Source organism: Gadus morhua, chromosome 6 (assembly GCF_902167405.1).
Source record: "Gadus morhua chromosome 6, gadMor3.0, whole genome shotgun sequence".
Lineage (NCBI taxonomy): Eukaryota > Metazoa > Chordata > Actinopteri > Gadiformes > Gadidae > Gadus > Gadus morhua.
Genome location: NC_044053.1, coordinates 9185454 through 9208557, shown reverse-complemented (window position 1 = coordinate 9208557; position 23104 = coordinate 9185454). Strand labels below are relative to the sequence as shown.

General features: G+C 45.2%; 1 protein-coding gene across 4 annotated transcripts in view; it reads left to right on the top strand.

Moving 5' to 3' along the window:
• Window positions 1-23104, top strand: part of vps13a (vacuolar protein sorting 13 homolog A) — a 38912-nt gene that overhangs the window by 6155 nt on the left and 9653 nt on the right. For 2 of the 4 annotated variants that reach the window (XM_030359538.1, XM_030359542.1), the window contains exons 12-62: window positions 147-253; window positions 425-596; window positions 1589-1651; window positions 1894-2026; window positions 2410-2504; window positions 2854-2996; window positions 3396-3597; window positions 3862-3976; window positions 4193-4329; window positions 4415-4547; window positions 4776-4893; window positions 5345-5480; window positions 5910-6021; window positions 6133-6308; window positions 6455-6611; window positions 6915-6994; window positions 7255-7314; window positions 7576-7780; window positions 8034-8150; window positions 8376-8479; window positions 8861-9028; window positions 9452-9759; window positions 10009-10156; window positions 10499-10667; window positions 10946-11076; window positions 11508-11677; window positions 11949-12208; window positions 12450-12634; window positions 12880-13023; window positions 13373-13582; window positions 13847-13990; window positions 14294-14392; window positions 14479-14631; window positions 15142-15394; window positions 15540-15700; window positions 16095-16198; window positions 16348-16738; window positions 17202-17338; window positions 17516-17813; window positions 18032-18136; window positions 18258-18404; window positions 18663-18794; window positions 19020-19153; window positions 19456-19503; window positions 20752-20884; window positions 21049-21106; window positions 21754-21925; window positions 22099-22252; window positions 22471-22617; window positions 22787-22868; window positions 22960-23029. In XM_030359538.1, the coding sequence (XP_030215398.1) occupies window positions 147-253; window positions 425-596; window positions 1589-1651; window positions 1894-2026; window positions 2410-2504; window positions 2854-2996; window positions 3396-3597; window positions 3862-3976; window positions 4193-4329; window positions 4415-4547; window positions 4776-4893; window positions 5345-5480; window positions 5910-6021; window positions 6133-6308; window positions 6455-6611; window positions 6915-6994; window positions 7255-7314; window positions 7576-7780; window positions 8034-8150; window positions 8376-8479; window positions 8861-9028; window positions 9452-9759; window positions 10009-10156; window positions 10499-10667; window positions 10946-11076; window positions 11508-11677; window positions 11949-12208; window positions 12450-12634; window positions 12880-13023; window positions 13373-13582; window positions 13847-13990; window positions 14294-14392; window positions 14479-14631; window positions 15142-15394; window positions 15540-15700; window positions 16095-16198; window positions 16348-16738; window positions 17202-17338; window positions 17516-17813; window positions 18032-18136; window positions 18258-18404; window positions 18663-18794; window positions 19020-19153; window positions 19456-19503; window positions 20752-20884; window positions 21049-21106; window positions 21754-21925; window positions 22099-22252; window positions 22471-22617; window positions 22787-22868; window positions 22960-23029 (7580 nt within the window). The remainder of the gene's footprint in view (window positions 1-146; window positions 254-424; window positions 597-1588; window positions 1652-1893; window positions 2027-2409; window positions 2505-2853; window positions 2997-3395; window positions 3598-3861; window positions 3977-4192; window positions 4330-4414; window positions 4548-4775; window positions 4894-5344; window positions 5481-5909; window positions 6022-6132; window positions 6309-6454; window positions 6612-6914; window positions 6995-7254; window positions 7315-7575; window positions 7781-8033; window positions 8151-8375; window positions 8480-8860; window positions 9029-9451; window positions 9760-10008; window positions 10157-10498; window positions 10668-10945; window positions 11077-11507; window positions 11678-11948; window positions 12209-12449; window positions 12635-12879; window positions 13024-13372; window positions 13583-13846; window positions 13991-14293; window positions 14393-14478; window positions 14632-15141; window positions 15395-15539; window positions 15701-16094; window positions 16199-16347; window positions 16739-17201; window positions 17339-17515; window positions 17814-18031; window positions 18137-18257; window positions 18405-18662; window positions 18795-19019; window positions 19154-19455; window positions 19504-20751; window positions 20885-21048; window positions 21107-21753; window positions 21926-22098; window positions 22253-22470; window positions 22618-22786; window positions 22869-22959; window positions 23030-23104) is intronic. The other 2 variants (XM_030359540.1, XM_030359541.1) reach the window with 2 other exon arrangements.

Below are 23104 nucleotides of genomic sequence, written 5' to 3'. Positions count from 1 at the left end.
AGCACTTGCTGGGACTTTTGGGAAGGCAACCTCACGAGTAGTCTATCTTACTTCATTGTATTGTGTGTGCAAGATAAGTGATCCACATCCAGTCTCAGACTGAAAAGGTTTAATGTTATAACATCAAGTGCTTGTATTCCTTCTAGTACATCAGCATTCTGGAGCTCCTGGGTTCCGTGGATCTGATGTCGCGGAATCTGCCATACCGGAAGTACAGACCGGACGTCCATGTTCACTCAAACACCCATATTTGGTCAGTAAACACTTTCAGTTTCACTTTGAGACAAACTTTCAATTAGAAACTATATATTTTTTTAATGCAATATCTTAACTTAACTATTAAGGGTTTGTTTTGAATCGGTCCTACAAGCAGTGTGCATATGTCTGTTTGAGTGTTTGTTCATTTGTCTGTGGGCGTGTCCAGGTGGCGCTACGTCATCACAGGTGTGCTGGAGGTCGACGTAAAGCCCCGCCTCCACATGTGGTCATGGCAACACATCCGGCAGCACCGCTGCATGGTGAAGGGATACCGAGACCTGTACAAGCTGAAGATCACCAGCAGGAAACCCAGCGAGGAGCTGCTCAAAGACCTGGAGGTAGGAGGACCTAGGCCAACGGTACTGGGTTATATTCCCCCCTGGGTTCGGTAACCTGGGTTCTATCCTCCACTTGACTGACTTTGACTGCCCTTGAGCAAGGTGTCTACCCCCTACCTGCTCGTCATTTGCATGAATGTGTAATAATTGTGGGAGAGGCAATAATGTTGCCTCTCTCTTATTCACGAGTATAACTAGGGATCATATGATTTCTCTCTGATCTTTGAAACCTAATACTTTTTGCACATTTCCTCATACAACTGATTATTTGGGTGAATCTTCCCGTATTAGTTCATATAGACTCCGTAAATGAATCCCAATTAGAACATCTACTAATTGGGATTAGACTCAACATCATTCTTGACGATGCAACGCCACTCAACCATAACAAACGTTGTTGACATGCTTCCATCCGTTAATGGGCTGAAAGTTGACCCTGATACACTGATGTGCACGTGAGCCATGCTTACACTGACACCACTGGGAATCTGTAATTGCCTGCTAAGTGCAAGCACCTATCATGCACCAGTATACAAAACTATGGAACATCAAGATCCACAGTTTTGAGTCAATGGAAATGTTTATCAGTGAGAAGACTTTCGGCATATAGCACTTCATTATGTACTATTATTTTATGCTTTTCTGATAAAAATCCATGCATGCTCAACCCATTGAAGTATAAAGTGTATCATGGATCATAATAATGATGTGCCTGGTTAGATTAAATTTAGGGATCATAGAAAAAAATATTATAAAGGAAGAAAGAGGACTGTTAGATAAACCATACAGACAATGTTTTTATTTAATTATTAACGACTTGAAATATTTACAGCTGAAAACAGTTGTATTGTATTCCACGCAGTCCATAATTTCCGCTCTACACCGGACAGAAGAGCCTTTCTGCTGGAACTAATGGTGGACGTTAAGTAATTGGTGCGTTTGGCAGGAGTGGCCATGGTCTTCAAAGAGCTGTGATTGATTTTGTCTTGTAGGGGCCGGAGAAGACGCTAGATATTTTCAATATCACCTTGGCCAGACAGCAGGCTGAGATGGAGGTAACGCTTACACCAGGCCAAAGCTTTCTCATCACCATTTCCATCACAACCTAAGACACACACATTCACACTCAATCTTTTTTTTTTTTATATCTTTATAATAATACAAATTATATTATTTATATATTATTTTCATTGTAGTGCAGTGTTTGCTTTAGGTTTTTCACCATAAGTAATGCTGTATGTATGCTCTCTATGTAATCTCTTGGCCATGGCCTGACATTTTGACTCATTTTCCAAAGGCAAGTAAAGCAGGGCTGTGTATTTACCGGCCTGGGATGAAGGTGGAGGAGGAGCAGAGCCAGGGCTGGATCAGCTGGGCATGGAACTGGGGAGCAGAGGACCCTGAACAGCCTAAAGAGGTGGACACCGGAGGTACACAAATAACCACTTTTTTTATTATTATGCTATTATTTTGAGGAATAATGGGTGCATTTATAAAGTAAATGCATGTATTTCTAGATACAGGTACATCAAACCTTTCATCAGAGTTTCTTTCTTTATTATTTTTTCATGGATAACAACAATCCATTATTTATAGATTATTATTTAATAAATGTGTCTACTGTGTGGTCAGGGGCTTTATAGTCGCTTGGGGTTAGGGATTTGATCCCAGCAGAAAAGTTTGCGGTCTATCGGTTGCTATCCCTGAGCAAGAGGCATAACACTTACTTGCTCATTAATGGCATTTTTTTTTTAATTAGATTTGGATGAAAGTTTCTTCTTAATGACTTTGTAAAATTGTGTCTCTGCTGAAGGTTTTGACCGAATTATGACCCCTGCTGAGAAGAACAAACTCTACACTGCCATTGGCTACAGCGAGACAGCCGTCAATCCCAACCTGCCAAAGAATGTGAGTTCTATGGCAAAGAAAATTTGCATTCAAAAGTTGTCTACTGTAATACAAAATTAAATTGCAAAGGATTTATTGCCAGGTTAGCTTTCATGCACAAGGAATTAGTCATGGTGCGTATATAAGTGAAAGTTTATAGTTTATAATTGAAATAAAAGTTTATGAGAAACACAAAAAGCAATCTTACCGAAAAAAAAGTAATAATAAAAAAACAACAAGGCAATATAAAGAATTTAAAATTTAAAGATTTCAATGATGATCTTACCTTACTTCAAAATATATATTTCTATATTTCACTCAGTGATTTTTTGTTAATTATTATAAGAATGAACGTCTTTTCTTTTTGTAGTTTGAGGACATGAAGGTGAACTTCCATCTAGAGAAACTGTCCTTGTCCATCAAAGAGAAAAAGGACAAGGATGAAGTCCTCAAGCTGACAGTGGAGACGCTCAACTCCATGCTCACACAGAGACCCGGAGCTCAAGCCATCAAGTATGTTCATATTTCATGGTTATACTCTGGTATTTAGAAGATACCAGACCCCTTTTATCCAAAAGGGCCCTTTTATCCAAAAGGGCCCTTTTATCCAAAAGGGCTGACCGTAAATTCAGATAATTTTCATTAAGGAGCAGGCAGAGGCTGCTCAAGGCTGTCTACATTGACATATTTATTTAGATAATAATGTCTGATAGCTTTGAATTTTCAGAAGGCAATGTCGGTAAATGTTCTTTCTAATAATGCTAAGACATTGTTTTGGATCAATGCACAAGAAAAAATTCTCAGTTTAATATCCAATATTATGAACCTATTTCAGCTCTGTACTTATGAACCCAATAGGATATGCTGACATATTATTGAACCTTGTTGTGACTGTGTTGTTGCTGTGTCCAGATTAGAAGCCAAGCTCAAGCTGTTTGAGGTCACTGGCCTGGCGGGAGACCGGCCAGCCCCCACCCTGCTGTCGTCCAGGAAGGCTTCCATGGCAACGGCCACGCCCTTGCTCAGCTTCCTGTTTGAGACCAACCCCATGGACCAGAGCGCCGACCAGCGGCTACGCGTTGAGTCCCAACCTCTGGAGATCATCTACGACGCTGTGAGTTGTGTGTGTGTCTGTGTGTGTGTGTGTGTGTGTGTGTGTGTGTGTGTGTGTGTTCAGGTGTATAGCGTATCGTAATGCACTGATCCAACAGGTTTTCTTTTAATAATTTTGTCTAAACTATTAAAAACATTTATTTTGTTTGAATTGTCTGAATCACTTTCCCTCATTATTTTTAGAGTCATCTTAATATGGTGTGTGTGTCTGTCAGTCTATCTTTCTGGTGTATGTGTGTTTATGTCTGTGTTTCTGTGTGTGCAGTCAACAGTGAACAGTATGTCGGCGTTCTTCATGCCGCCTGATGACCTGCAGCTAGACGAGCTAACCAACGCTACTCTGATGAAACTGGAGCAGTTCAGAGATCGGACATCAACTGGTGGGAAACACACGGCAAATTCAATAGAAAAGCACAGATTTTTACAGTGTCTACTTTCAGATTTGGTGGAATTAAAATGTTCAACCAAGGAAATATGAATGTATGTGCTAACTGAGGGGCTAAACAGCAACACATAACATTTTGAGTGTGTATTCCTATTTCTGTTATCATTATGCATAACAATTTTTGTACGTCTGTGTCCATTTCTCCTACCAGGGTTGATGTATGTCATCGAGACCCAGAAGGTCCTGGATCTGAACGTGAACCTGATGGCGTCTTACGTCATCATACCCCAGACTGGCTTTTATGACGCCACACAGAACATTATGCTGCTGGATCTCGGTCACTTCAAGGTAACCAAACGAAAAGGGAAAGTTGTTGACGTGACAAAAAAACCTCACTGGAGTTATTGAACCTTTATGTGACCTGTTTTGGCAGATGACCAGTATGAGTAAGAAGGACCTGCCTCAGCTCTGTGTGGGAAGCAGCACCATTGAAGACATCATGTCCAGGGCTTATGACAGCTTCAACATTCAACTCACCAACTTGCAGTTCCTATATAGCAAACCAGGTATTTGCACGCACGCACGCACACATATTCAAATATTGTGAGTAGTCACTTTTTTCTTGTGTAACTGGCTTCCAGAGAAAAATTGATCACAGAAGTTTCAATGCACAGAGAAAATAATACTTGTTTCATGGCTACCAATAAAAATCCATCCCCAAAGGGAATTCAATAATCCATAAAAAAAAAAGTTAAAAAATTCAATGCGTTTCCAACCCTCTGCCTTGTGATCAGACGGTGACTGGAAGAGGGCTCGTAAACAGAAGCGTTCCTCCCTCCACATCCTGGAGCCCGTGGACCTGAAGGTGATCTTCAGCCGGGCCATGGTGGTCACAGACTCCCGCATGGCCAAGTAAGACCTGGGACTCTCCCCATCCTCTGGGAATACACATTGGGCCACATTGTTTGAATGACCACGTGTTCAGCAGCAGGTCATCCCTTTGACAAGACGATACAAAAATGCACGCTTGAGATTATTAATGCAAAGATTATGTAGAAAAGGCAAGTCTGCCTCCAAGTATAAAATTGGGTCACTCTTAATTGCTGAGTCTGAATCGAGAATGGTGTGTTTGTTCAAGGTGCCTCCCTGCTCTTTATCTATATATAGTTAAGCTGATAATTAGCTGGGATAGGTTCAGGCTTCCTGTGAGTTGGAGCAGAAATGTTAACATGGTTAAATATATTTTTGATCTGACAACGATAACAGGAAATATGTAATGAGTGTGTAATTCTTTGTATCCATGTCTTGTATTGTATTAATCTGTGAAGGATTAACTGATTGATTGATTGATTGATTATTCAAGGTTCAAGATCTCGGGGGAGCTCCCGCTGCTGTCGCTGCGTATCTCTGACGACCGGGTCCGGGGTGTTCTGGAGCTGGTCGACAGCATCCCTCTGCCCGAGAGCCGGGCAGCCCCACGCAGCACCACCACCTCCAAGGTAACCACGACCCGAGGGTCCCCACCCGGTTTTTGGCGTCCTGGCTGCAATGCTTTTTGGGCCAAACGCCAACGCCCACAGTCTACCTGCAGGTCCTTTGGCAAGATGCATAAACCCTACCTGCTCATTTACATTTCTACAATATCTCATAATGTATGTAATAATTGCTGTCACTGGTGCCAGCAAAGTGTCAGCTTAATGACTAAATGCTACTAGATATTATTTTGACATTGCCCTTGTTTAGACATTGAATATTGTTTACTATATACACTATTCTGTACCAGTTTTAGGGATTAACTGCAAAAAAAAAGGAGGAGTTTCCTGTAGACTAGCTACTAAACACCAAGGCCTGCACAATCTCTGAAAAGCCCCTTAGAACCTGCTGTTTTTCATCAGCTGAGGATCTGTGTTGGATTACCTTTTTTCCAGCCAAGGCAGTCCTACACCCCCCAGCTCACTCCCAGGAGACCCCCCGCCGTGGCCGACCTGCGCTCCTCACTCCTCTTCGAATCCTGTGAAACCATCAGCATCACCTCCTTAGGTGAGGTCATCATACACCTGGACACCTGCCCTGTCTGTAATGCTGTCGATGAAGTCGTACGACTCCTGTGCTATCGTCTGATGTCGATCCTACTTGTGTTTCGGTTGGCAGGCTCAGAGGAGGACCTGTTCTACGACGCTCCCACCTCCCCCGTCGGAGACAGGCAGTTCTTCTCGGACATGCCGGGCTCTCTTCAGGGCGCCGACTCGGTCAGGAGAAGGGGCTTGGTGAAGAAAGAACCGCAGAAGAACATGACAGAGTTGCTCTTGAGGTTTGAGATTAACGAGGTAAGGTGAAATGTCCCAAGAACATTAATTTAAACTTCGCTTACTAGAGTAAAACCAATAATATACGAAGATCCTGTCTAGACGGCTCGCAGCTTTGTTTTGTACGATTTTAACTTTCCTTTCCCTTCCCCTCGCCGTGCGTCCAGATGTCTGTGCAGCTGTATCGCATGGCCAAAGGTAAAGAGATCATCGTCCTCCATCTTGACATAGACGGCCTCGGGACGGAGCTGAAACTGCGCTCCTTCGACATGACGTCGAACACGTTCCTGAAGGAGATCTGCCTCAAGTGTCCAGAGTACATGGGTCTGTATTGGCTTATTCAATTCTCTCTGTGTAAATTACATTGATGTTCAGCTGTTTGTATTTAATCTATCCTTTGTTTATTTGTATGCATTTGTTATTACTATTCATTAGTTAACCCTGTATTATCCAAAGCGTTTTACAGTGAATTTCAGATGTATTTCATTAAGGAGCGGGTATAAGGTAACTTGTACAATAATGCCTACTGTTAGGATGCTTACTGGTGAGAATTTAAATCCCCAGGCTATGCATCATAAGTGTATTAATGGTTTGGTTGTGTCCTTACCATGTTTGTTATCTGCACAGATTCTGAAGAGAAGGAGGTTCATCTGATAACTACTTTAGACAACAAAGAGGAGGACTTGCTCACTCTGGAATATACAAAGGTATCCTCTACGTACAACATAACTGACATTAAGTTCTGCAGTCAAGGGTGCAGATTTCTCCAAATAAAAGCCACTCACTTGAACCCTTGCTGCAGTTTATTGTTCAGGTATTTCAACCCATAATTTGAGTCTGATCACTGTGGTGTTAAGGTGGCTTAGTGGCCCTGTGTTTAGTTGACAGGTTTTGTGGGGTTTGCCCATTGTGCTCTATCAAGTAGGGGAGTCTATAAAAGTCAGTGTACATTGTGTTTTACTCCCAGGCTGACAGGACCGGCCCAGAGTTCAAAACCCTACATCATAATACAGAACAGCTCTTTAAGGTAAGGCACCCAAATGTTTGCTAATTGAACCATATTTAGTCATTGTATTTAGTTCCACTGTACAATTAACAACATATTTCATCAATCAATTCTATCAATCAAGGGAAAATATACCTCAATTGGAAGAAAGCTAAACAAAACATCTTTTGATCAGGACTTTGTTACAATAGAGCTGAGATGGGTTTTGCTCTTCAGCTACTGCAGCATGCTCACGTTCCCACTGTTTGAACCCTGCTCTGCTCCCCCCTCGCCTGACTTCAGGTGAACTTCTCCTCGCTGGACGTGCACCTGCACACGGAGGCCCTCCTCAACTCCATGAACTTCCTGAACAGCCTCCTCCCTCCCTCCAGCCCGAAGGAGGAGGGAGGGGCAGAGGAGCTGCCCACCATACCCGAGGAGGAGGAGGAGGAGGAGGGGGAGTCCGAGGAGGGCAAGAAGGAGGAATCTGTGGTAGCAAAGATCAAATGTAACTTGTGTTTCCATCCATTTCCATTTGTTTTTGGGATAATGTTTTTTTTTTTGTTATATGTAAATCTAAAGGAGAATACATTCATTGTAGAATATTAACTTTGATATTCAGTGTAAAAATGTCTAAAAGTTAAGAAAAAAAAAAAAAATCAGATCATACTGCGTAGGTTATTTCTCCATGTTGTCATTTATTTGTGTATTTCTTATGTGCATCTCCTTTCTTCCGTCTGCTCTTCACATTTTTCTCCCAGCAACTAAAAAATCAAAGTTTGAGGATGTGGTAAATCAACACATCAGAGCTGATCTGGACTGTCTGAAGATCTTCGTCCGAGGGCAGAAGGCCAGGATATCAGAGATCACTATAGAAGGTACGGAACAATCCACCACAGCCTGTCTGCTGTAGCTCTGCTAATTTATTGAGACCACAATTAACAATTCTGTCAATAAGCTTCCTGTTTATAGAAAGAGTATGAAAGTAATGTTTTCGTCCAACTTAAAGTAAAACTGTAGAAGCCATTGAAAAGCCATATCTAGAAGTTCATAGTTTTCAATTTACAATTGTGTGACCTGTCTTCTTGGTTTCTGTCTTGCAGGTCTTGTTTCTGAAGTCTTGATGAGGAAAAAGGAGATGGAGATTCTGGCTAAACTCAAGAACATCATCATCCTGGACTGTGACAAAGAAGCTCTCTACAAAAAGGTATGATTTAACAATAGCTGATCTCAGTGTTGAATAACAAGTCTGTTTAGTTCTGGAGATTGACCATCAATAGATAAAGCTGCTTTGTTGTATTTCATTAGGCGATTTGTACAATTGAAATTGTACAAATTATTGTAATTGTAATTATTGATTACAAATGATTTCCAATGGGTTGAACCATAAAAAACATTTTATGTTTTTTTTTAAAAAAAATGTTAATGTTTATCATGCATGAACTCTTATTTTTGATGTCCATGTCAAAAGGTTTATTAATAGAAAGATCATCCCAAAACAAGTTTGGCCTACAGATGAATGGCTCAACGATTTATTTTAGTGGCCGGAGCTAGGCAGAGTTTTTATTTACCCATCTCTGTTCTCTAGACGGTATCCATAGCGGACAAGGAGGTGTTTGACTTTAAAATGATCAACTACACGGATGCAACGGAGGGCGACGCCTACCTGGACATGACAAAGGTGGACACCTCAGTCAGCTTGACTGTGGGGTGCATCCAAGTCGTCTTCCTCAACAAGTTTGTCTCCTCCATACTGGTGAGAAGTTCTGCATAATAAGCCCACCGCAATATTATGGCCGTCTACAATCCTATCAAATAATTCAAACCTTTTATAGGCCTGAAAATGATCCACATAGGAGGCAGGATAGTATCATCTGTCATTTCCTGTAAGTCGCTTTGGATAAATGTAACTACATAAATTAAAACTAGGGCTTCCATTAAATAGATCGATTTTTTGTGATTATGTTATGAGTAAGATAGTCTGCGGTTGTGGGACAGTAGCGTATTTAGCATATTGAAAATGATTATTACAATAATTCATAATTTTTTACGAAATATATGGCAAAACTTTTTGTTGGCGACATGTTATAGCATTTTTTATCATCTATTGCACGGAACTTGTTTTTTCCCCCATCCATCTTCCCGTCGATCGACCCATGAATCCGTCCCTCTCCACCAGGCGTTCGTTAACAACTTCCAGGCGGCCAAGGAGGCCCTGGCCGAGGCCACGGCGCAGGTGGCCGAGAAGGCGGCCACGGGCGTGATGGAGCTGGCCGAGCGCAGCACGCGCATCGCCCTCAACGTGCACTTCAACGCGCCCGTCGTCTTCCTGCCGCAGTCCTCCACGTCGGCCAACGTCATTGTGGCGGACCTGGGCCTGCTGTCGGTGAAGAACCACTTCACGCGCATGCCGTCCAAAACGCACATCAAGATCCCGCCCATCGTGGACATCATGACCGTAGAGCTTCGCGACCTCAACATGTACAGGTAGAGATGGTCGGCCAGGAGGTTCAATAGGCATTGTTAATGAGATGACTGCAACTCCCTTCTCTGGCTTAATGTTGGCGCTTTTTCTGACCCAATTGGGATTTTGGCTTGTTCAAGTTCATTGTATTCCAATACTTTTTTCTATTATTAGATATTACCTGTCCAAGATAGTCTAGTAGTTGCTTGTGGGGTAAAGATGTCTCACTATGTCTCCCCCCCCCCCCCCCCCCCCCCTCATGGTATTTCCAGGACCACATATGAGGATGGTAAATTCCAGGGACACACGCAGCTGTTGAAGCCAGTCAGCCTGGACATCTCTATCCAGAGGAACCTGTCCTCCACCTGGTACCACAGCATACCTGATATAGAGATCACTGCTCACCTCAAACCCTTGAACGTACGTCGGCCACAAGCACCTTTTCAGTGTAACACGCCTCATCTTTTAGTAGATAGATTAGATAAATTAATCCTATTCATTGAAGTATGTCATGCAATCATGGATTAGTAAAGTTTGCCTGAATGACGATCCAGGCAAACAATAGTTTGCCCATGGCGTATTAACTGCTTTGAATTGGATAGCTATTGTCAACCATCCGATTGTCAAATGTCCCAAACACATCTGCATTTTTAACACACACCTGACGATGCTTAAATGGACTGAAAAAACCATTGGCCACGAGCGGCATTCTTTCATTTACTGTGGCCTTAAGGTGTACGTCTGCTTGTCCCACGTGCACAGTTGATCCTGAGCCAGGACGACATCACAGTGGTGCTGAGGACTCTCGGGGAGAATCTGACGGAGACCTCGGACGCCGACCCTCCTGCCCTCCCCCCAACCACCGGACCCGCCCCCGACACCCTGTCCACCAAAGGATCCCAAGGCTCCGGTCTGATAGGCCCATCCCCAAGTGAGTTGTATGTGTGTGTGTGTGTGTGTGTGTGTGTGTTTGTGTGCAAGCATGACTTTGAACCTCCCAAACACTCCATTCATTGGGTTAACACTTAGGTTGTATGTTTCAGAAGATGAAAGCACTCAAATTGATTGTCGAAAAGTTAAAGATCTGAGCTTGTGTATTTCAGATCTAAACAGCGTTTGATAGATTTAAACAGCTTGAAGCTCTAGCAGTCACTTGCGGTACAAGTGATGCATTCTATGCAGTGTGATCATAGTTTGGGAAACCCCCAGCCACAGGTAACACAGTGGTGACGGCGGCAGTGGTGGAGACTCAGAAGAAAAGCAAGCTGAAGGACTCCCTCAAACTCATCTTCAAGTTCGACTCCATGACGGTGGTTCTCTTCAAGCCCACCGGGGACGAGGTAGCTGATCACACAACCATATATATATACACACAAATACACATGCATGCACACATTGTTTTTTTGACAGTGTGAGACAATTGAACCTAGAGCTCAGTATTGTTTGTGTCGCCAATGACCTAAAAATCTCTTGTTTACATTTGATTTCTTGAGTATCCAAGAGAAAAAGGATTACAGCAGATCTGTCCTATAAAGGCTTGTCCTTAATGCATAGATGCATAGTCCTTAAGAACATGAAATATTAAGTGTAGAGGAGAAACTATCAAATAATGGTCCTACTGTGTGTTTCAAAATGTCTATCCACTGGTGACAGCACCCAGATGTATAATATGTAGAGGTAGACTTCAGTTTAAACTATCTATCTATCTATCTATCAATTAATCATTCATTCTGTGTCTGTTTTAAACATCACTCTCTGTGTTGTTATGCAGCCACAGCTGGACTGCTCTCACGATGATGAACTGAAGCTGGCAGAGTTCACCCTGGGGACCATCTCCACCTCCGTCCACCTGCTGTCTGACAGCTCCATGAAGGCCTCGGTCCGCCTGGCCAACTGCCTTCTGGACGACAAGAGACCCAACGTCCAGATGGTCACCCCAAGGTACTAGAGAGGCCATGGCAAATTAAATGGCACATTACTGGCACTTGTAATGAAGACAAAAAAAAAAAAATAATAATAAAAGAAAATCGAAAAATTTGAGTATGTTAATTTTGTGATCGTTTGACGCTAAAATCGAAATCGGGATCAAAATTCGATTAATTGCCCAGCCATAGCTGTAGATGTAGAATATTTATCGTCAACTTCTGGCTCTTGCCTCCACCTTCACCTGCTCTCCATCTGTACCCCACCCAACGCCCTCCCCATACCCCAGGATGATGGCCATGCGTCCGGGGGCTGAGCGGAACATGATGGTGGAGGTGAACTACCGTCAGGGTCGTGAAGGGATGGTCCTGGACACTGTGGTGCAGGACATCTACCTGTGTGCCAGCATGGAGTTCCTGCTCACCGTGGCCGGCGTGTTCCTCAAGGCTTCCGAGCAGGGCTTCGCACCGGCACCCCAAATCAAGCCCGCCAGTGGGGCAGGAGACAAGAGAAGCGCTGCTGCCTCCACCACGTCCAAAGAGTCTGCAGGTCAGTCGGCTGCTCCCAACACCTAAGCCTCGTTAGTTTTTTTCCTAGTTTTTATCATTTGCAAGTGAACAAACAAACAACCGCAATCTTGGTCATAATTCAACATCTTTTTCCTCTTTTGTCTGGTATTGACGTACTAAGAACACCAGGCACCGGCCATACATTCTGTCTTCTTTTGATGTCATCCTCGTGTCTCATTGCCTTCTCTTCACCCCCCCCTCCTCCCCGTTCTCCCTCCTAGTCGCAGCTCCGGTGGCGGTGTCCAAGATGGAGATCAACGTGGTGGTGCGGAACCCCGAGATCGTGTTTGTGGCGGACCTGACGCGCGCCGACGCCCCGGCGCTGGTGATGACCACGGAGTGCGAGCTGGTGATGAAGAGCGGCGCGGAGGGAGCACTGATGACCGCCATCATTAACGATCTCAAGGTGCGAGGGCCACTCGGCTCAGTGTGCCAGTGTGATGACCACACACGGTCAATACGCCTTGAAGCCACCCTGGTTCTGTCCGGCTTTTAGAGTCGTGTTAGTGACGCGACACGAAAAAAACACTAAATGGATGCATACAAAATGAAAGGTATCTCACGGTTTGCCTTATTCTAGCCCATCTGGAGGCCGCTAGATAGAGGGTAAACTTGGCTTTTGAAAGTCTCTTTATCCGTTTGTGTGTGCAGGTGGTGACGTGTCCCTTCCTAAGGGAGAAGAGGACGGACAACTTCACCACAGTGCTGCAGCCGTGTCAGGTGTTCTTCCAGAAGAACGATCCTCTGGGCAGCCCTCAGACAATGGAGGTCTCCATCCACGCACTCACACTCAAGGTGGGAGCCTCGTCCATCTTACGCACGCTCAACTGTTTGGTTTATTGGTAAATGGACAAATATTGACGCATAGACATATTATACAATTCGTCTGATGTTTTTGTCTGTTTATTTCCAAAACCCACCCATCCCTAGCTATGGAGTAAATCAAACATTCTGATTCAAAAAGCAGATATCTAAATAGCAAATAGCAAATATCTGAATAATGGGAAAACCCTGTGTTTGTTTGTGCGTTCCCTCAATGGGTCACGTAAAATATTGTTTGCAGGTGCCTTGGAAAACAAACAGACAGTAAAGTAGTTGAGAGGTCCCCATAGTGTCTTCATAGCTGTATTATTTACCTGTCCAGGTATCGCCCATCATCATCAACACCATCCTCACCATCCTGTCGGTGCTGACACCCGCGGCTGAGACGCCCCAAGAGCTCGAAAGCCCAGTGGTGCCGGAGCTCTGCGAGAAAAGTGACTGGAAGGACCTCAAAATGTGGTTCCTGGAGGAGGGCGGGGACGTAGCCACCAAGACGGAGGCTCCGTTGATACCCCAGGGAGAGTCGCTAAAGGTAGGCCCACAGGCCCACTGCTTCAAAGCATGGAGGGGATCGCGTTGGAGAGGGGCTCATGTGCCTTTGAGTATGGTATTTGGCATGTAGGCGAGGCAACTTTATTTATATTGCGCTTTTCAAACACGGGGCAGACTCAGCTTCACATGGAAACATCGTCATGAAAAGCATCGTAGAAAGTGATAAGTGATAAAATGAATACATGTGAACGAAAAAATAAAGGCACAATTACCTTTGATTCCATCTGCTGTGCGTCCCGCCCAGGTGGACATCAACTCGATCTGCGTGACTCTAGAGGCCGGGCTGGGGCACCGCACTGCCCCCATGCTTCTGGCCAAGTCTTCGTTCCACGGGAACGTGAAGAACTGGAACACCCTCATCAACCTGTACAGCCGACTCAGCCTGGAGGTAAACGCACCCAAACGCGGCGTGTCTGGGAAACACAAAGGGGGACGCACGCATGGTTTTTTATTGTTGACGATTCCACACGAGCATCAAGGTAGTTCGAGATGAGAAGGCCACACAGCCAATGGTGGCTACGATTAATGAATCCATCATGATTGATGGATCCGCTCTCTAGTCTGGAGTGTACCATCTGCTTGTGATGTCTCTCTCATGAATATGAATGAACGCAATGAATGATAAGCTTACACCTGGTAGGAGGATATACATGTCAATGCTAAAAGGGTGTGTGTGTGTGTGTCTCATTAGGTTCATTATTACAATGAGGAGCTGGGGGTTTGGGAACCACTGCTGGAGCCATTAGAGGAGGACAAAGACAGCTTCAGACCCTGGTCCCTGGAACTGAAGGTAGTGACACACGCACACACACAAGCCATGCACATACACACATGCGTACACAGTTTCTCACCACCATTTTATCTGTTGCCCAAAAGATGAAGAAGAAGTCGATGGTCTACTCAGGCCTCTCGGATGAGGTGGACTTCAACGTGCCAAACTACAAGACCGTGATCAGTATCAGCAGCCTGGACCAGCTAAACATCACCCTGTCCAAGTGTGGACTGACTATGCTCAGTAACCTGGGCGTGGTGAGGATCTCTGTTTACTGCTAATGTTTTAGTTTCGAAGAGATGTAGATTTGGAAAAGCAACGTTATCTAGAAAAGTTAAAATGTTGTTTGTAAGATTATATTGCACGTGAAAATATTTGAATATAATTTTAATAAAGTTAATTCACAGACATGTTAGCTCTATAGGGTTACATTTCTAGGAATTTATTTAAATCATTCTTAAACGGCTTGGACTGGTTCTTACGCAGTTCTATGGAGTTTTTACCTGTTTCAGGGCCACATCGCCGCACAGAAATAGACCTAAGAGGCAAAAATAGAGTGATTGAACAGATGTGCGATCTCCAGGGACTTCTGTGGTCCGTGTAGCAGTTTCAGTTTATTATAACGGACACGCTGAGCTGGGAATGCTCCAGCTTCCTGAGTTTCTTCTATAAAGGAGTAGTGTTGTTTGAACGTATCTACTCTCAAGTCCATTGGATCAACTGTGGGGTCCTGTCGTCAGTCCTCACCTGTCTCGCTTCCTCCGTAGGCATTCTCCAAGCAGTCCGGGGAGTCCTTCCAGGAGGACGAGGCCCCCTTTGTGGTGAAGAACCGGCTGGGTCTGCCCGTGTCGGTCCTTTACAGCGAGATGTTCAGCCCCATCGGCCGCGTGGGCTTCGACCACACCGTGGAGCTCCAGGACGGGGAGAGCCTCAACATGGACTACAAGAGAACCACCACCGACTCGGACCAGTTCTCCGCCATGACCTCTTTGAGTGCCAAGGACTACTACATACAGCCCAGTAAGTACTGCTGATAGCTTATGTTGTATATACCTCTATAACTTTAAGTTATAGCCATACGTTATAGACATAATGCGTCTTAATTGAGACCTGGTTAGTCGCGTCTTGAGTAAATTGCATAAAAGTGAATTCAACCCCCCCTCAGATCCTGTGGGCCACACGTCGGTCAGTGTGATCCCCCTGATCAAAGTGGGCCGGGGCATCTACAGCGTCATCCACAACGAGTCGCGGGTCACTCGCTTCCTGGTCTGCCAGATTTACTCTGTGGAGGGAAGCAAGTACATCAAGATCCGCTCCCCCTTCCAGGTTGGTCCACAGCCATCTTCTCTCTCTAAACCCACAGCCATCTTCTCTCTCTAAACCCACAGCCATCTTCTCTCTCTAAACCCACAGCCATCTTGGACAGTTTGTGAAGCCATTAGAGGCAAACAAATACATGGATATTTATTTCAGGGGGGAAACTTATTTCAAAAGGAGTCAGTCACTTCTGGTACAGCCTATGTTTGGTTAAAATAATGTTCTTCCTCATGGCCATTCTCTGACGTGAACAGATCAAATTTCTTGATCTGAGTCGGCCCATCGCTTTAGACACTAATCAGATGCAAGCTTTTCAATTCAATCCATCTTAGCACGGAATACTCACGGAAGGCTTCTGAAAACTGACACTTAAAATAACCATCATTTCCATTCCTTCCTACAGATCATCAATCACTTCTCCATCCCGTTCAAAGTATTTGAGGGACCAACATGTCTGGGGACAGCTCTGCCTGAAGAGGAGTTCTGTGTTCCTCTGGACTCCTACAGGTGACGATGCCATAACCCACCATAACACAATTCAAACAACAGCACCCACCACCAATTGCATTGTATGGCCAACTCTGTTTTTATGGTTGCTGATCACTTTGGCGCATCCAAACTTAATGCCACTCTCGACCGTCTGCTGCCCCCTACAGGTCTGAGCTGAGCCTACAGCCACTGACCCAGGATGGCACTGAGGAGGATCAGGAGAAGGAGGAGCAGGAGGAACAGCAGCCCCATGAGGAACAGGTGAAGGAAAAACAGCAGCAGCAGGAGGAACAGGAGCAGGAGTTTCAGTGTTCTGAGGGCTTCAGTTACGAGGACATCTGCCAACAAGAGCCCGTGACCAGCCTGCAGAGGACATGCCATCGCCGCGGCAACGAGGGTGGCGTGCTGATGGTCAACATGGTGCCGGTGAAGGACACCGTGGTGTCCAAACACACCGGGAACGCCGGGGAGAACTTTGATGAGTCCTACGTCCTCCACCTGTGGCCATCCATCTTGTTACGCAACCTCCTTCCCTACCCCATCGCTTACAAGCTACAGGTAAAGCTACACACAACCTGCTACTCTAACCTGCAGCCTACAAGCTACAGGTAAACCTTCACACAACCTCCTACTCTAACCGGTAGCCTACAAGCTACAGGTAAAACTACACACAACCTCCTACTCTAACCCGTAGCCTACAAGTAACAGGTAAACATACACACAGACTCCTACTCTAACCTGTATTCTACAAGCTACAGTAAAAAACTATACACAACCTCCTACTCCAACCTGTAGCCTACAAGCTACTGGTAAAACTACACACAACTGCCTACTCTAACCGGTAGCCTACCAGCTACAGGTAAACAAACACACAACCTCCTCCCCTACCCCGTAGCCTACAAGTTACAGGTAAAACGACACACAAAATACTCTCGTCCTACAGGAACCATCCCAGGCAGCATGCAAAATGTTGTCCTTCTGATCTGTGCTCTCTGCCTCTGTGTCCCTCTGGGTTGAACAGGATAGCGGACGGACTGCCCCTGAGGTCATCCTAGACCCGGGCCACTCGGCCCAGCTCCACGCGGCCATCATCAACCGCTCCAGCCTGGCTCTGCGACTCCTTGACTACCTGTCCCAGGACTGGACTGCCTCATACGGGTCTGTGTCTAATGAGCCATCACTTCTCCATCTCCCTGACTTTCCATTTAACAGTAGAGACATAGATTGAGCTAGCCTCCCTTAACACAGGCTTAACTTATACACAACCACATGTAATGTATCACTGGACACAACAAGTGGCGTCGTTGTTTACACTTATCGTCTCCTACCCCCCAGCTTCCATGCAAACCAAGATGAGATCTCCTTCATCGTGTTCCAGTCCACGCGCGACGAGGAGGACGAGGTGATGGACGCCGGCAGCAAGAGGCCCCGGGCCGACCTGGACATCGCCGTGCACGTGGTCTACGAGGCGGGCCGCATGGTGGTGGCCATCCACTCGCCCTACTGGATGGTGAACAAGACCGGGAGGCTGCTGCAGTACAAGGCCGACGACATCCATCGGAAACACGCGCTGGACTACGACATGCCCCTGCTTTTCTCCTTCAAGCCCCGCAACTTCCTGCAGAACAACAAGGCATGGCCGTCATGAACTCACTTCAGGACGTGAATCCTATTGTGTCTTCTAGTTGTTGATGGTTATGAAGAATGCAATGTTTGATTTGGACCCTCTTTGGACCATGTTAACATCATTGTCATTTTCTTCTCCATTTTGGCCTATATATTTTCAGTTATTCACTTCAAAGTAAAGCTTGGGAGTTTTTGTTGATTTATATTGTGTGCTTTGTCTCTCAGGTGCGTCTTATGATCTCAGACAGCGAACTCTCCGATGATTTCTCCCTGGATACCGTCGGTAGCTATGGAGATGTGAAATGTAAAGGCAGATACAAAGACTACCTGGTAAGATTTGAACCGCCCCCCAACTTGGGGCTAGATAGCTAGAATGATGGGCTAAATTCACTGATTCTGTCATCGTGTCATCGCGTCACACATGAGTTCATGGGTGTGTCCACGCCTCTAGGTCGGGGTGAAGATCGATGCCTGCAGTTTCAGCCTGACACGCATCGTGACCTTTGTGCCCTTCTACCTGCTGAAAAACCGCACCAAGCATGTGATCCTGATCAGCGAGGAGGGCCAGGACAACTGGACACCAGCTCCGCCCGAACAGGTCTGAACCATGTTCTCAATGCTTAAGATACAGGATAGCCTTCTCCTGCCAGACCAAAAAAATATAGATATTTTATATTGGTTACTAGAATAAAAAATGTAATTACCGATTCTGAAACATTTGCAAGAGATTTGTGTTGAAGTAATCCTAGGCTTTCATTTTATATCACTATCAACAACTCTTTCTAAAAATAAAGTTAATTACAATATTTTGCCCGCTCTGTAGATATATATGGTTGCTCTGATGTTATCTTTTCAGTCGACCATTCCCTTCTGGCCTGAGAAGGACACCAAGAGGCTGAAGATCAGGGTAGAAGGATGTGACGCGCCTCCTCGAACCATCGACTTCACAAGGCCAGAGAACTGCCTTTTGCTGAAGCTGGACAACACAGTGAGTGCATGAGCTCCACATTTCCCACATCAAAAACGATAGCAAACCACTCTTACATTATTTTAGGGGGAGGCAGGATATTCTATTGTTAACAGTGTTCTCCACTGGATTCAAACCCCAGTGTCCACATTTTAACGGTAGGCATCCTTGAGCAACATGCTAAACCCCTACCCCACTAATAAAAAAATAAATCAATCAAATGTCTTTGAATGTGTTCTCTTTTAGCTGGGCGGGTTCATTGTGGAAGTGAGCCTATCGGAGCATTCGGCTGTGATCCGTTTCTCAGACTACCACGACGGCTCCGCCCCCTTCCTCATTATCAACCACACCAAGACCCAAGTTGTGGAGTTCCACCAAAGGTGAGCGGACTGATGGGAGAAACAGCAGAGGGGAGGCAACCGTCATTATCATACTGATCATTATCAGTGGTCACATTGATCGAGCAAATGCAAAAACACATTAATGACGAGTATACCATAGTCTGTGTCGAGTAAGTCATGACCTGCCTGGATAAGATTCGTCTTGTTGATGACATACTGTGTAATTACTGTGGAACCGTAACAATATCCTGTCCTACAGACACCTTGCCAGATCAGCATCTGGCCCAAGCAGGGTATCTGTTTTTTGTCTCTGTGTTGAACGGTTGATTGGCTCCACACAGGAGTCGGAGAGACTCGACCACGTGGGTGCCTGATGAGCTGGAGGACAGGTACAACCGAACCCAAGGCGCAGGAAACGCCTGGGATAAGGCAGCTTCACACAGGCAGGCTTAGGGTCCCCTGAGCAAGAGGCGCAGGAGAAGAGAAGGGGGAATGGCTAGAGCTGCTGAAGTCCACCAAGTTATCATTGAGCGTCATAGTAATCAAACGGTTTAGTAATCCCATCATCAGAGGGGGCAGGATAGGGTAGTGGCTTTGGTGTTGTGGCCCCAGCTTGCCTATAGGTGTCCTTGAGCAAGATGCTCAACCACCTGCTCCGGAAAATGCATCCATCTGGTGCATCCAGGTCGTAAACTACGGAGACATTTCATAAACTAGGTTCTTTATACTGTGTCCTTACGATGATGGCTCGTACCAATCTCAGTTTTCATTTAAAGCTGTGGCGGTGGCAGTTAACCCATGATGAGCTAATCAAATGTAAGTGTGTACAAGCGATATAACCCTTCATGAAGGTTGTTTGCAGCACCAGTAGGTAAAAAGTACAGAGTAGGAATCACAACATAAGGATGGTTGATTATATTTGATCATATTACTTCCATATTGTGAGAATGATGAGATTTTATACTACCGTCATAGTATAGTTTTAATGGTATAGAGGAATGGAGAGAATAGTGAATGGAGAAACCAATATAACCGGAACTAGCAGACATAGATAGATGGTCAGCAAATAATGAAAAAGGTTAGCCCAGTTTAGAATAATTGCCTCCATTAGGGTTGAGCGTCGCATTGGCTTCTTATGTTTATCACAAAGGGACCTACCATCGTTTTGTTGCATCTTCCATGATACAAGGATTTTTCATAGTGAACAAAATGGTAGGGGTCAACTAAGCACCTGGCGTAGGTTACATTATCATAAGTTAGTTGCTTTCTGCTTTGGCTGCCGCCTATTTCGATGGCTATCCCTGTTCGTCTTCTTCCTCCAGTAGTTTGCTTCATATTGGGCAAAAAAGTCTCCCTTCTTCCCTTGACCGCCTCTTCGTAGTCTGCATCCCCATGAATGTGTGTGCCAATGTTTGAATTTCTCCTCTTGAAAGGGCGATGGGAGCTTGGGTCCCTTGTGGTTGGTTACTATTCTGCACTGTCTCTGCGAGGGGATTTTCTGGTTCCTCTGTGGATAGCTGATCCGGCTTCTTTGGATTTCTCTCTTTACTGCCGACTTTTTGCTTTTGCTTTTTCGCTGTTTCATGTATGGGCAGTTACAGATTTTTGCTTATTGTGTTATATGTGTGTGTGAGCAGCTCTCAGAAGGAGGTGGAGGGGCAGGAGCTGGAGCCAGGTAAAGCTCTGTACTACACCTGGGCAGAGCCCACCGGCTCCAGGGAGCTGTGCTGGAACTGTGGCAGCTACTCTGGGTCCCTGAAGAACGAAAAGGTAACCAATCCGTCATGGGGCATGATCCTCTAGTGTTCAGGGTGTTTGACTCCAAGTCCAAAGCTTCTGGCCCCTCATGACATGTATCTAAACTAAATCAACGCAAGCCGCTTCAAATAAAATCGTCTGCAACTTTTGTCAATCCTTTGTATGTGTGTCCTTAGGACGAGCTTGATGATTTGAAGAAAGACGGAAAGCTTTTCCTCATCTCTTTCTATGAAGGTACAGTTATTAAAACCATTAGAAGTAGTCGCTGTTTTCAACACTAAATGTTTTCCATACCTTATGTGTCGTCCTTTGGGAAAAAGCTGCATTGGAAGTTTCTAAAAGTCTTTTCCTTTTCGAATTGTATTAATATATATATTAACAGATGTAAGCGGTTCAGTCTTAAAAACATATTATTCTCATTGCAACATTCTACACAAATGACAGATCGTCTAGGAGTGACCATTTTCGAACTTTACTTCTGGCTTTCAATATTTCACGAGAGCCAATTCACATCAGACAGATAAAGAGTAGTAATACCAGCCCCGCCCTCTCTACCCACAGACACATTTCCTTGTGTTTAAAGGTGACATATTGTACCTCCAGGTGTGAGTGTGATTAGCCATTACAAGCCGTTTTGAAAAATCGGCCTCTTCTGACATCACAAGTGTCCACCTAGATGTATGACGGATAGATGAGCAACGTTTGCTACAGTACACTGGGTAGGCTGGTAGACTGATCTATCCAGCACACATCTAGGTGGACACGCCCACTTGTGATGTCAAAAGAGGCACATTTTCAAAACGGCTTGTAACGGTTAATCATACACACACCTGGGGGTGTAATGTGTCCCCTTCTAATGTGTTTCTGCGGTTGTCTTGAAGGCCTACAGCGGGTCGTGCTGTTCACGGAGGAGCGTTCCATCTACAAGATGCTGTGCGAGAGCGAGAAGGTGCAGCTGGCCGAACAGGAGTATAGCCTCTCCCTACAGAATGTGGGCGTGTCTCTGGTCAACAACAGCAACAGCCAAGAGGTCTCCTTCATTGGGATTACAAGGTCTGTAAACCCTCATACACATCCTCCTGAAACCACACATGGGCCAGTATTCCTAGGCCATATACTCTTTAATATTTGGTTATTAAAAACCAAAAAGACTCACTAACATAACGGCAAACAACAATGCAATCAACTATTCCTCTTGCGTTCCGTTTTCTTCCTCCTGCTGTTAGTTCGGATGTGGTGTGGGAGTCCAAGCCCAAGAAGAAGAGTCGTTGGAAGCCGCTGAGCATCAAAGAGGCTGACCTGTTGGAGGATGCATACAACGCCTATGTGGAGTCGGGCTCCGTGGACAATCTCATAGTGGACCTGGAGACCAACCTCCAGGTAACAGACAGAGTATACACCGAGTATATCTACACAGCTCTCCCTTAATCCCAGACTGGCTGGCCCCTGATCACTAAAACCTTGTTTTTGGCTTCTCCGTTAGCACATTCACAAAGTTATCATCCTAAAAAAACGGACTGGACAATCAAAGGCAAATGTGTGGACATGAAGGTAATCTTCTCTCTGTCTCTCTCTCTCTCTCTCCTCCTCCCTCCCAGGTGTCCCTGTCCCCTGGCGGCGTGGACATGTGTGTGCTGCAGCCCTACGACGCGCCCCTGCGGAGGAACTACCTGCCTGGCGTGAAGGTGGAGTACAGCGTCTCGCCTCGCCAGAAATTCTACAGGGTCAAAGTCAACCGCATACAGGTGAGGAGATATGACAATTAATCATTTGACAATAATGTCAAATGATTAAAAACGGATGATCATCCAACTGATTGGATCAAGAGAATGGGTCAGCTGCGTATCATACTTCTGTGGGGCCAGTTTTGGTTGTTGTTGTAGTAATTAGAGTGATTGTGTTCACTGTCTGCAGATCCAGAATCAGTTGCCTGGAGCCATCTTCCCCTATGTCTTCTTCCCCGTCAAACTACCAAAGTCGGTCACCATGGATTCTGGTGAGCCCTTATCAGATATGAGTGTCTGTGTATGTGTCTGTGATTGCGTGAATTTGTGCTCTACATCATGCCCTTGCTGTGTGTCTTCCAGAGCCTAAACCCATGACGGACATCAGTATAGTGACCAGGACTGCAGGCCATTCAGACATCTCCCGCATTAAGTAAATACACCTTCAACTATCTGTGCTGAGTTCCTGCCTCTCTCTCTCACTCAGATGTCTTTACCATATGCTAAA